We start from the raw sequence: 12,542 nt of genomic DNA on the forward strand, positions 1-12,542 counted from the left end.
TTTTTTTTTTTTTTTTTTTTTTTTTTTTTTTTTTTTTTTTTTTTTTTTTTTTTTGATGTTTAGTTTCTTGGGAATATGATTCTTGGATTGTATGTTGTTAAAGTAAAAAAGTTCAAGGGTTCGATCACTTAAAAGGTATAGCCTATCAGTTTGAATTAGAACAAATTCTCTTTTTTCTCGTTCAAAGTATACTTTTATGATCGTTATCTTATTTACTTTTGACAATTGCCCTTCATTTTATTTTTTCTAAAGATGTTATCAAGAAAGAAATCTTTGATAGCTACATGAAATGTTATTGTAACTTTTGATGTAGGTTGAAAATAAATAAGAGATTATATGTATATAAATAAAACATTATCTTTATTGGTATAAAATTTTTTGAGAAACAAAAATCAAATTGATTATGGAGATTCGTTGTCGTTTATAATTCAATATTTCAATCCGAAAAAGCTTAAGTTTAAGTTTTAAAAGATTTGAGTTATTCGTTTAATAAGATATTTAAAGTATAATTAAAAATGTCAGATTGTTAAAAGCTTAAAAAGAAAAAGGTTTTTTTTAGTTCAAAAGTTAGTTTGACTACTAAAAGGGCATAATACCACTTGTTTGTAGTGAGCTATAAATTTAGCCAAACTTTGAACATATAATAAATGTGTACTTTTGGAATGATCTAATCTTATAGAAATATAGTTCAAATACTTCATTTGTATGTGTATATATATATATATATATATTTTAAGAGAAAATGTTGAGAGATATCTATAAATGAAGGCATACTCCTGCGATATCTAAAATTTTCTCATGCATAAATAAGTGTATCATATTCATGAGTCTGTATGATACTATTCCTGAAAGTGTCTTGCAATTTCTTATAAGATCGTTAAAGAAATTGTAGATGCATCATTTTAACATCTAGTATCGGTGTTCCTAATTTTTCTTTTATTTTCTAAGCTCAATAGATTTTGTTAATGGTTTTAGGTCTTAATTTTATGACATAACAAACATGTAAAGTTATTAAAATATGTCAATATAAATTAAAATAGTGAGAAACAAATAGAAAAGGTTAAAATTTATGGTTAAAGCCCATTGAACATTGTGATTATAACCAACCTACTTTTTCTTTTAAATAAGAAAATCGAATTGTCATAACTTGATTTCATGGGCTCTTTAGTTGATATTATGGTCTGTACATAGGACCATTATCTTTATCTGAAAAAGTTTTAAACGTAAAAATATTTAATAATATTTAATAATTTGACTTCACTGTTGGATTGAAAAATGCAAACCCAAAGGACATTTTTTTTGGACTTTACTGAAGAACTGTTACTACCCAACTTTTGAGGCTTGAATATGGAAGGGTAACTAAAGAAAACAGACTAAAACAAAATGAAAATAAAATAAAAGATAAAAATAGGATAACATTTAAAGCAAATTAATGCAAACACACAAAAATTAAATAGAAAACAAAATCCAATTAGAAGATGGCGTTGTTTGAATTTATTACAAATGGGTAAAAAGGTTTGAAGTACAATCACGAAACAAAATACAAAGATAAACAGAGGCTTCGAAATGACCCCTTCTATGACCGCACATCTTTCAATGCTCCTCTACCTCGATCGGTAGCCTGCAAGCAAGTGAAAAAAAAAAAAAGAAGGAAAAGTGGCCAGTATAAAATTACCTCGTAAGCAATCTACTTGTAGGCTACCATCGTATCTTTGACATAATAGGTATCCACATACTTTACTCTAGGCTTTAGGAAGTTCGATCCTTGTCTCAATTGCTATCTAAGCATCTAGGATAACCTCAAGGTTTCAAGCGGTTCTAGCTAATCACAAACCCATTCTGGATTCAAGGTGGTGGTTCATCCATTTTTGGCATCGTGAGTCTATGGGACGACAAATCTCATCTTTGGAGTAAACTACTTTTCCATCTCTAGAATAAAATAGCTTGCATTGCCACAACAATGAACATTCAGTATCCTGGGTTGAGACGCTCCTTCATAAAATCTTTTAGGACAGTATGGTATCTAGTTGGTCTAAACATCATTATTATCCATGGAAGATTAGCTAGCAACCCTTCTATCAGGCCATAGAGTCACTCTAAGTCTTGGGGGAGCGACCCATTGTGCCGCCCAACTGCAGGTTATTTGCATGGTGCTTCGCCCTCTCTCAAGATGAGTTTACAATTCATAGGTCCTATTGAAGAGACCCCTGGCCATTTCACACACAAAAGTGGCACCTATATTACCTCGATGCGCTACACTATTTGGCCTAGGCCTGAATCGATGATACGTGTACTACTACCACTAGGTAGGGCGCACACTAAGGGTGTATTGGAGGGGATAAGAGGTAGAGACTCTCATTATAACGTCATACTGCTATTTTCTTAGTCGTCTTTTGTCGTTGAAGTAGACTAAGTTCTTAGGAGCGTCGGCAGTTTAAATCTCATCTCATGTTTCCAAGACACTCAGGGCTAGCTCCTCGATCCTTAGGTGCATTGTCGATTGGAAACTTACTAACCTCGGTCATCGTGTAAACCTGTAACAACCCTAAATTTTCTACTTAATCAAAGGTCGCTACTGTATACATATCATGAACATTGAGTGCGGAAATAGTTCATTCAAACTTATTCATAAAACATAAACTTTATCTTAAACACTGTCATGGACTTACATGTTCGAAAATGTCATTAAAATGAAACAATGAAGGACTAAATAAAAATAGATAAACATTTAAATTAAAAACATAATGCTCTAGCCTAAAACTAGAAGAATAAATGCATCTACCCTATGCATGTGCCATGGTCTCGAATTGCGATGTTGTCGTCAGCCGTACAGGGATGTCTTGTCTTACCTGAAATAGGAATAACACGTGCCTTGAGTATTTTAAGAAATACTCAATAAGTGACCCCACTATTGGGGTTAAATGCAAACACATACAATTTCATGATTGGGACCTATTATAATGCCTATGTTCCTACAGCAGCTATGCTAACGGACAATTTGGATGTGTATTTAATTTTCCTACACATAGTCTACACGTGTGAGTAAGGATCCACCAGTTGGTTCGAACTAGACCCCTTTCGGTCTGGCAAGCATTCTCTAGTAGTTGTTAATGTTAGACACCCATTAGGCATAGCGACTGTCATGACAGCATTATGGTAAACATAATGATCGTTCCCTTGTCTCGTATCATATGCGTTCGCACTATCATGAAGGATAAGGGGTATCCCCCAATGCATGAGGTCCCAACATTTTTCCATTTTCATTTCAATTGATACAACCCTGCTAGCTTCTTCCTTCATATCATATTATTTTGTCATATCATTTTTCATATCGTTTATCATATTATTTATCGTATCTTGCATGCGTATGTCAAGATTGTATTTCATGCTAGTTCGTCGTTTTGCATGTCAATCATATCATATCAGTCATGTCACACATATTATATCATAACGTGCCCATGCTTTCAAACATAACAATCACATCACGCTCATATCATATCATATCATGTATCATAATAGTCACATAACATATCTCAAACATGTTTTTAACATATCATATTGTAGACATATCAATTCATCAAACATATTGTACCATGACATATATCATGTCATTCTCATATCATATTATGAGATATATATATATATATTCATGTCCTTAGGAATAGACCTTATAAGAAGTAGCAAGTCATTTGGTGCATGTCTAAACCTTAAAATATCAAAAAGGAGTCCTAGGAGCATTTTGATCATTTTACTCATAATTCTTAGTTTAGCTACTTAATGTATTCTAATGAATTTCAAACTTCACAACATCATCAAACATCATAAAATAAGGTATAATACAAAGTTTCATAGCATTTGAAGATCATCTGGCTCATAAATCGTACGTAGATTACCTTAGGGGCATTATGATCATTTTACACCGTTTGATTTAGCTACTTATCCTTGTCCAATTATCCAATAACCACTAAATTTCATATATAATCTTAACAACCCATAATATATTTAGAATTAAAATTTTATAGGATTTCATCTAGCGGGTTGTTTTGACATTACTTAAATACCCGAGCAATTTGATTAGTCCATAGCCTTAACTCTTGGTTCTTGATGATTTTCTATCATATTTTTCATACTTATTTGAGAATTCATACAGAAATACAAGCGATTCCTACAAGTATTTCCTAAGAAAAGTTCAAGATAGCTACTTACTTCGTCGTCTACATTTGAGACCAACATTCTATAGCTTTCAGTATCTGAAATATTCCGAATTTTCTTTATTAGATTCATCTTTGAGTCTAGTTTTAGGAACCATAAAGAAATTTAGGAGAACCAAATTAGGAGGGGTTGAAATTGATAAAAGAAATGTAGAAAGGACCATATATGGTTACCTTTGACTTTTATTGGTCAAAGTTTGACCTTTTGACTTTGGGCTTCAATTCTTCCTTGGTGGTTGGAACATCACGATTTTTACTTATCATATACCTCGGTTTTGCCATTGTACAACTCTATATAGACCTCAAATGGACTTGATTTCTTCACAAAATGTTGATGAAGTTTCAAAGAAGACATAGAGACCAATTTCATACTATTTTGTGGTTTGTAGCTCGAGTTATAGTCTTCCAAAATTCGCCGAAAAACATGTTTTTCGCCGGAATAAATCTAAGAACTTTTTGTTAGGCAGCTGATTCAAGAGCTTTTCAGGACTCGATTTCTTCATGAAACTTGTTGAAAATCCCATATGGAACGTGCACAAATTGGTAGGAAGGAAAATGATTAACCATAGCCCTTAAATTTAAAAGTAACCCGAACAAAAAAAATTTATAATCTAAAAGCTTCTAACTCAAGTTTTACAGATTCTCATCGCTCCATTCTTGTCTTAAAACATTTGCAGAACTTCTTATTTATAGATCAAGCTTGCACCAGCATTGATGGTTCTAGAATTGTGCTTAATTTTCTTTCTCTTTTTTTTTTTTAATTTTAAATTTGTCTGGAATTTGCATCACAAATATTTACTAGTGCTACCCATATTTATTTTAAATCAACCATTAGATCTAAAAAATTTCAAGTCTGGTTGAACATATCAAAATTATAGCTCAATCCAACGGGATGAGAAGGTACCATTGTTTTTGTTCAGCTCAACTATTATGGAGCCAAATTTTTTCTTCAATGGCAGTTTAGTAATTATGTGGAACTTTAGGGACATGTTTGTAATTTGACTTTTTTATTATTTTATTATTATTATTCTGTAAAATTCCAACTTTTTCTAAAATTTTTTTTTATCCCTTTTCGGTAATTATTCTCTTCCTTCTGGATAAGGAATTAAAAATGTAGAAAATTCCTTAAAAATTGAAAAAAACCATCTTTTTTGTTCTTTATGCACTTTTTCCTTTCCAATCCTTCTCCAAAGGCTTTTAACTCTTTAAAATTACTTGTTAAGATAGGACAGAGGAGTGACTTACTTAGGATCCTTGTCATTCCTTTAATCTCTTAATTCTTTTCCTTTAATCCTTTGTATCTTACCTGGACAGCTTATTCTTAGTAAATACCTTTACTTTGAGATGTTACAAAAGGGTTCTAGTAAAGATCCATAGTTTGCCTAAGTACTTCAAGAACTTATGTTAGGATCCTTATAAAGACCTAGGCAAGCCGTTATGAGAAATTCACATATACTTGACCTATGAGTTTGAGGACTTAAGCATTGTTATACCAGAATAACCTTCAGGCAAGAACTTAAGAAACCATGAGACTATGAAAAAACTCTAAAGAATAGTACCAGGGAAAGAGCAAAACACCAACCCTTCACGTGTGAGTGGTGCGTGGAAGGTCATTTTTGAACCGTTCAACCTCTATTTGATTATTTTTCATTCCGATTTCGATATTCATCTTAATTTAACTTGATTTAGGACCTACCAGTGAGATTTCAAGAAGTTTGGAGCTTCTAACACGCGGTAAAGCTAGCTCAGGAAGGCACGTGTCATCCAAGTAACTACACAGATTTTTAGCAAGTAATACTTGTAGGGATCACTAAAACGTGCTAGCATGCGAGCATTCCTTACCTTAGGTTGCTAGAAAATGCATGTTAAGACTATGGAAGGACGTTTTTCAATGAGTATGAATTGTATGTATGTTGTAGTAAAATTACCCTTTTGTCCTTAGGTTGAGATTTTCGAGAAACATGTTGTGTTATGTATTATGCTAAGATAGAAAGAGAATATGCATGATTAAAATCGAGTTGGGCAATATGGATGAGTACATTATGCATGATGTAAGAAATTACAAAAATGGCCCTATGATGAGATTTGTAATGAATGTTATTTTATATGCTTTCTACTGTGTTAGAAAGGAGAATGGACTATTGTGATCTGTGATCTGTGCTCTGAGTGAGTTTGTTTGCTTGTATGTGTGCATGATATAATATGTGTTAGCTTCAGGTGTTTAACTATATTTTCTCCTTGTCGAGCGTGCTTATCTGCACAGAGCTAGGGCATTAGAGTTAGGTTGGTTAGACGATGACCTACGTCAGGATGCCTCCAGTAGACTAAGCACCTTAGGATCGTAAGCAACGGTCAGAAGTTGTAGACCCTAGTGCTCCCAGTCTAAGAAAGACTCGAGTAGTCATAATAGAGCAGCTAGGAGCTAGAAGTCTGCGTTAAGCCACCTAGTTGTCTTAAGAATCCAATAGATCTTCTCATACCTCAGATATGACTAAGGTGAAGTTTAAATCATAGACGTGATTAGTGGATCGAGAATATTTTCTTAGTAAAACATGCACGAGAGAACTTAGTTCAGATTAGGCACTCTAGCTAGTGTGATTTACATGTTGACCCAAGTCAGTATGTTTCCAGTAGACCTTGCACCCCATAATTGTGAGCAATAAGAAGTTTAGATGTTTGTGCACCTAGAGATTGGTTTGGCCCAAAGAACTATCCCGGAATATTCTGTAAACAAGAGATGAGATTTAAAATGTCTAGACGCCCCTAAGAACCTAGCATACCTCCAATGACAACTAAGAACAACCAAGGTAGCTCATCAGACTATAATAGTGTGAAAAGTGTCACTAGTCTGTCCACTACATTTCCATCTAGTAGCTATTGTTGAGACTTTACTCCGATTTCGTATCGTAGAGTTAGGCGTCATCGATCATGGTACTGCAACATGTGCCCCAACCTAGTGGAATGAGACTTTACTCCGATTTCGTATCGTAGAGTTAGGCGTCATCGTTCATGGTACCGCAACATGTGCCCCAACCTAGTGGAAATGGTCAGGGGTCTCATGAATAGGACCCTTGTGCTGTAAACCCATCCCTGAGCGAGGGACCTGAGTTGACCTAGTAGCTAACGAGTACATGGGGGATCGCTTCCCCCAAACTTTGGTGATTTTATGGCCCCGTGGGAAAGTTCGTCAACTAACCCTCATGGATGATGTTCAGATTGTTGTTCAGATTCAAATCCAGCCATACTGTCTTGCAGCTTATGAGGCCACGCCTCAATATAGGACACTAGTCAGCTAACCCTCATAGATGATGTTCAGATTGTTGTTCAGATTCAAATCCAGCCATACTGTCTTGCAGCTTATGAGGCCACGCCTCAATGTAGGACACTAGTCATTGACTGCATAAGTAAGGCAAGCCACTTAAGTCGTAGAAATGAAAGATTGAAATACTAGGATAGACCCCAAGAGATATGCTTCACTTCAAAGACCCACTCGAAACGTCAAGGTACCCTGTTGCTCAAATAACATTAGAACCTAAGGCCGAACTTCCTAGAGCCCAGAGTAAAGTTCGTGGATACTTACTAGGTTAAGGATATGAGGATAGCTTAGAAGTAGGTTGTTTACTGAGTATTTTTATTTTCACTCCTTTCCCCTTTCATTTTTGGGAGTTCGTAGGCTGCCAGAGGGGCATTCCGGAGCATCAATATACTTTTACATTTTGGAGTCTTTTGTATTTTGTTTTATAATAGTATTCCCCATCCCTAATATTTTGAACAATGTAATTGGATTTATTTTTGTATTTAATTTTTTTTCTAGACTTTATTTTTCATAATTTAAATATTATCAAATTTTTATCTGTCATTTTATTTTACTTTTATTTTTATTTGATTTAGCCTTCGTCTTTTTAGTCACATTCTAAAATTCGAAGACGAAAAAATCGAGTCATGACAGACTCTATGGCCTTGTGGAAGGATTCCCCGTTAACCTTCCATGAATAATGTTCAAACCAGCTAGATATCATACTATTCGAACGAATTTTGTTAGGTACCGCCCCAACCTAGGACATCGGTCATTCATTGTTGAAAACCACAAACCTAGATTGGGTTTCTGATAGTCATGAAAACTACCACCTCTAGACCCCAAAGTGGGTTTGTGACGGTCATAAGAACCACTCAACTTTGAGGCTTTTCCAAAAGCTCAGGTAATTGTAAAATTAGGTTCAAACTTCTCAAAGTCTAGAGAAAAAACCGTGATACCTACTAGGTTAATGATATGATGAGAATCTACAAGTATGTTGCTTATTGAGTATTTTTATACTCACCCATTTTCTAATTTTTTTAAAGTGTTCATAGGTGCTAGTCGAGGTGGAGAAACGTTTGAGAGCTGGACAGTCACAAAAGGATGGACTTGAGCATCAATCAATCTTTATATTTTGGGCCTTTGTAATTTGTTGATAGATGTATAGCACCCGTCTTGTAATTAACATTAATTTTTACCCGTCATTTGATCATTATTACTAATTTAAAATATAAAAGTAAAGCAAAATCCTACTATTGGGATTGGGCAAATGAAAGAGATCGTTAAAAACCAACCAAAAAAGCACAATCCATTCCCACTGCTTTTCCTTTAGGGTCCTCCTTCCACACATGAATCATGATCATCACTACCACGCACACACTCATCATCACGCACACTAATCTATAATATATGTTTATTACTATCACTATCACCGTCGTGTTTTGCTTATGTCAACTCTATCGTAATCATAGCATCATCATAAATCGTAAATAGCTACACTTCTGTATGATTATATTTAATAGATAGATAAGTAGATAACACTTCTAACCGCTAAAAACATCTACGAGTTAGGAAGGTTTGGAGGTCGGGTTTTCAAGGTCTTGAGCCTCATGTTCTTGAGAATATCTATTGGCCCAAAAGAGATAGTTGAAGAAATTGACAAGGCTGAGACCCGCCAGCAACCAATAGAACAGATCCAATCTGTCGTTGTTTAGGTCATTATGGCTAAGCCACCCACCACCCGAAGCCCCACCAGTGATCTTATTAACAAGCGACACCAATAAAGAGCTCAAATAGAAGCCAAACGAGTAGGAGCAATAAGTCATGGCTGTTAAAAACGACTGCATCCCCTCCACGGATTGCTTGTAAAAAAACTCGACCAGACCGACCGCAGTGAAGAGCTCCGAGATGCCGAAAATGATGAATTGCGGTGCGATCCAGAGGATCGAGAGGGATGAGCCAACGATGGAGGAGTTTCGACGCTTTTTCTCAACTAATGCCGCGGAGACCATGGAGAATGTGGCAACGAAGAGGCCTGTGCCGACGCGTTGGAGAGGGGAAATGCCAGAGTTGGTGTGGGTGATGCGGCGGGCAAGGGGGACGAAGGCGGTTTCGTAGAGCGGGACGAGGAAGATGAGGATGATGTAAGGGATGGATTGGAGGGAAGCAGGGGGGATTTGGAAGGAGTTGGTGAGGGATGTGTTCATGGCAGCTCCTTGTTGAACTGAGAATGTTTGGAGCTGTGCTAAGATGGTGTTGAAGATTATGGTGCATGCAAATATAGGAATAAGTGATAGAATTATTTTGACTTGTTCCACTTGTGTTACCGTGCACAGCTTCCATGGACTCTCTTCACTTCCAACTCTCCCTTCTTCACTCTTTATACAAGCTTTGTCAAGGAATCTGTAAATATACATCATGTTTACCATTAACCACTTGAACTTGTTAACACTGCACAACAACGCATACACTCGATGAACACAAAGAACAAGAGTGAAAATTCAAGAAAAAATATTGTATACTTAAAACTAAATCTTTATCGAGGATTTTATTGATAAACAATATTAGCTAAAGATTTTATTGCTCACTTCAAGACACAGATAGTACAGAAATAAGAAAGTATATTTAGACGTCTCACTAATGGGATATATATATATATAATTTACAATATAATCTATCAAATATATGTATAATCTACCTATCTATCCAATATAACTGACTAATGAGATATATATATTTTCAGTTTACCAAATTTATGAGATGTGTACTATTTTTACGAAATATCTGCCATAGATTTATACAATTTTTGCTCGAAATAGTTATGGGGCTCTGTATCCTAATATAAATTTGTTTTGTCTCATAAATTTGATTAAAAATTTAATTTTTTATTTAAAACTTTTAAAAAAAAAAATACTAATAAATAGTTAAAAGAACAAAAACAGACAAAAATAGCAAGAAAAACATAATTAGATTTTGAGAAACACACCTGAAGTTGTCGGTATGGAGAAGTTTAACGACGCCGTTTTGACTTCGATGCAGCATCTCCGAATTGGAAGGACAGATTTGCTTCCTCTTCACAAATGCAGCTACAAAAACCTATCAGCAGAAAGGAAAAATTAAAAATTAAAAAAAAAATAAAAAATAAAAACTTTGGTGAATGTTTGAAATTGGATAATTAATTACTTGAGCGATGGGGGTGAAGATGGTGCCACGAGGAGGGCTGTTTCTAAAGAAGGAGGTGCCAGCGAGCAATGAGATCAAGCCAAGAAGCATGGCAGCAGTGGATACGGTGAAGCCAACGTCCATGCCATAGTGGGTTTGGACCCAAACAAGGAGTGTCAAAGCAATGAGCTCGCCAGTGCAGAAGGCAAAGTAAGCACAATTGAAGAAAGTGGACAGCTTTTGGAATTGGGTTGGGTGTTGTCTTCGAAATTGGTCAGCCCCATGTGATATTATGTTGGGTTTTAAACACCCACTTCCCAATGCCACCAAATACAGCGCTGTGAACAGCATTAATGCCTCGTACCCTTTCGCCTCCATGCACTGTTGCCCTGTTCCCATGTCGCATGCTGGTGGCCTCAGCCTTGGATAATGGGCTTGCACTGTTAGAAGACTAAATCCCTGCAATTATATATTAATCCACTATTCAGCTCTTCCTAGATTCACTTCTTCATCACCAACTTCAAAATTTTTGTAAGTTCATATAAATATTAAGTAAGAGATACTATATAACCGCCTAAGTCCACCGCTAGTAGATATCATCTTTTTTGGATTTTTCTTTTTGAACTTCACCTCAAAGTTTTTAAAACGTGTATGCTAAGCAAAGGTTTCTACACCCTTATAAAGGATGTTTCATTCTCTCCTCCCAACGAATCGTGAGATATAATTTTTTTTATCAAAAGACCAAAAATAAAATTACGAAGAGTTGGGTTAGGAACCACTAACTCTTGAAGATGGTATGATATTGTTCCGTTTAAGCATAAGTTCTCATGACTTTTATTTTTGTTTTTCGAAAAAGTCTCGTATTAGTAGAGATGTATTTCTTATTTATAAACTCATAATCAACTGCTAAATTAGTGGCTAGTTATTGGACTCATCTCCCAATGATCCTCTGCATTTATGGTCAAAATAACAATATGATTGTTGTTTGCTCCGTTGAAAACAATGATTTAGACGGGAATTTACCGATAGCTCGAGGAAGCCAAAGATGAGCATAGTTCGGAAGCTGCCAAGATAAGAATCGGACAGGAAGCCACCAAGGAGAGACAGAAAAAAAACAGTTCCAACAAAGTTGGTAACAACGTTAGCAGATTTAGAGAGAGGAAAATGCATCTGAGTGAAAACGTAAGTAATGAGATTATTCCCAACTGCTGCTATAGCCATCATCTCAAATGCTTGAAGCCCTGAGCCACAACAAACCATATAAACACACAAAACACAAATTAAAAACATAAAAACCGAAACCAAACTCTGTTTCAAACACCAAAAAACAGACCAAGAACAAAGGCAGCGGCAGCCATTCCACCATGTTTGTTAGAGGTGCACGGTCGGCCTCTCCAATCAACAGATGTGTCCTCATACATGGAATTTATTTCTTTGCTCTTTGTTTTTGTCTTCTCTAAAGCATCCCCCATTTGATAAATGACCTATTGAAATCTTACCCAATAGGGAGAGAAAAAAGTGTTTAATTTTGAAGCACTATTGAGTGATTTCTCACAAGGCAATACAAATGCTTTGGGATTGGTTTGTATTTATAGCCTTTACGAGCTCGACTCGTGGCAGTTATTGTAGTGGAAACTCGAGGAATAGAATAAAGCTAAGTGGAACAAAGTAGAAGTTGATGGTTGGTTACACTATTATATTATTCACCTTACAATTGTATCTAATAAATCTATACTGTTTGACTCTATACATTGTGGTTGTTAGTGGTTAAGGATTATTTATAAGTTGATACACGTGTTAACCAGTATACATAACATAAAACTAATTATTTTTTTTTTTTTTAATGTTTGAAACGACACGTGGAGATACAGATT

At 35.3% G+C, this 12,542-nt stretch overlaps 1 protein-coding gene across 1 annotated transcript; it reads right to left on the reverse strand.

Moving 5' to 3' along the window:
• Nucleotides 1-9,014: 9,014 nt before the first annotated feature.
• Nucleotides 9,015-12,212, reverse strand: LOC111438893 (protein NRT1/ PTR FAMILY 4.4-like). The gene is made up of 5 exons (XM_023076722.1): nucleotides 12,002-12,212; nucleotides 11,692-11,909; nucleotides 10,690-11,127; nucleotides 10,493-10,602; nucleotides 9,015-9,909 (listed from the first exon to the last, which is right to left on the reverse strand). Exons 1-5 carry the CDS (start codon nucleotides 12,138-12,140, stop codon nucleotides 9,075-9,077), a joined length of 1,740 nt encoding a protein of 579 aa, XP_022932490.1. The 5' UTR covers nucleotides 12,141-12,212; the 3' UTR covers nucleotides 9,015-9,074.
• Nucleotides 12,213-12,542: the final 330 nt, after the last annotated feature.

Source organism: Cucurbita moschata, unplaced genomic scaffold, assembly GCF_002738365.1.
Source record: "Cucurbita moschata cultivar Rifu unplaced genomic scaffold, Cmos_1.0 Cmo_Scf00083, whole genome shotgun sequence".
NCBI classification, from domain to species: domain Eukaryota; kingdom Viridiplantae; phylum Streptophyta; class Magnoliopsida; order Cucurbitales; family Cucurbitaceae; genus Cucurbita; species Cucurbita moschata.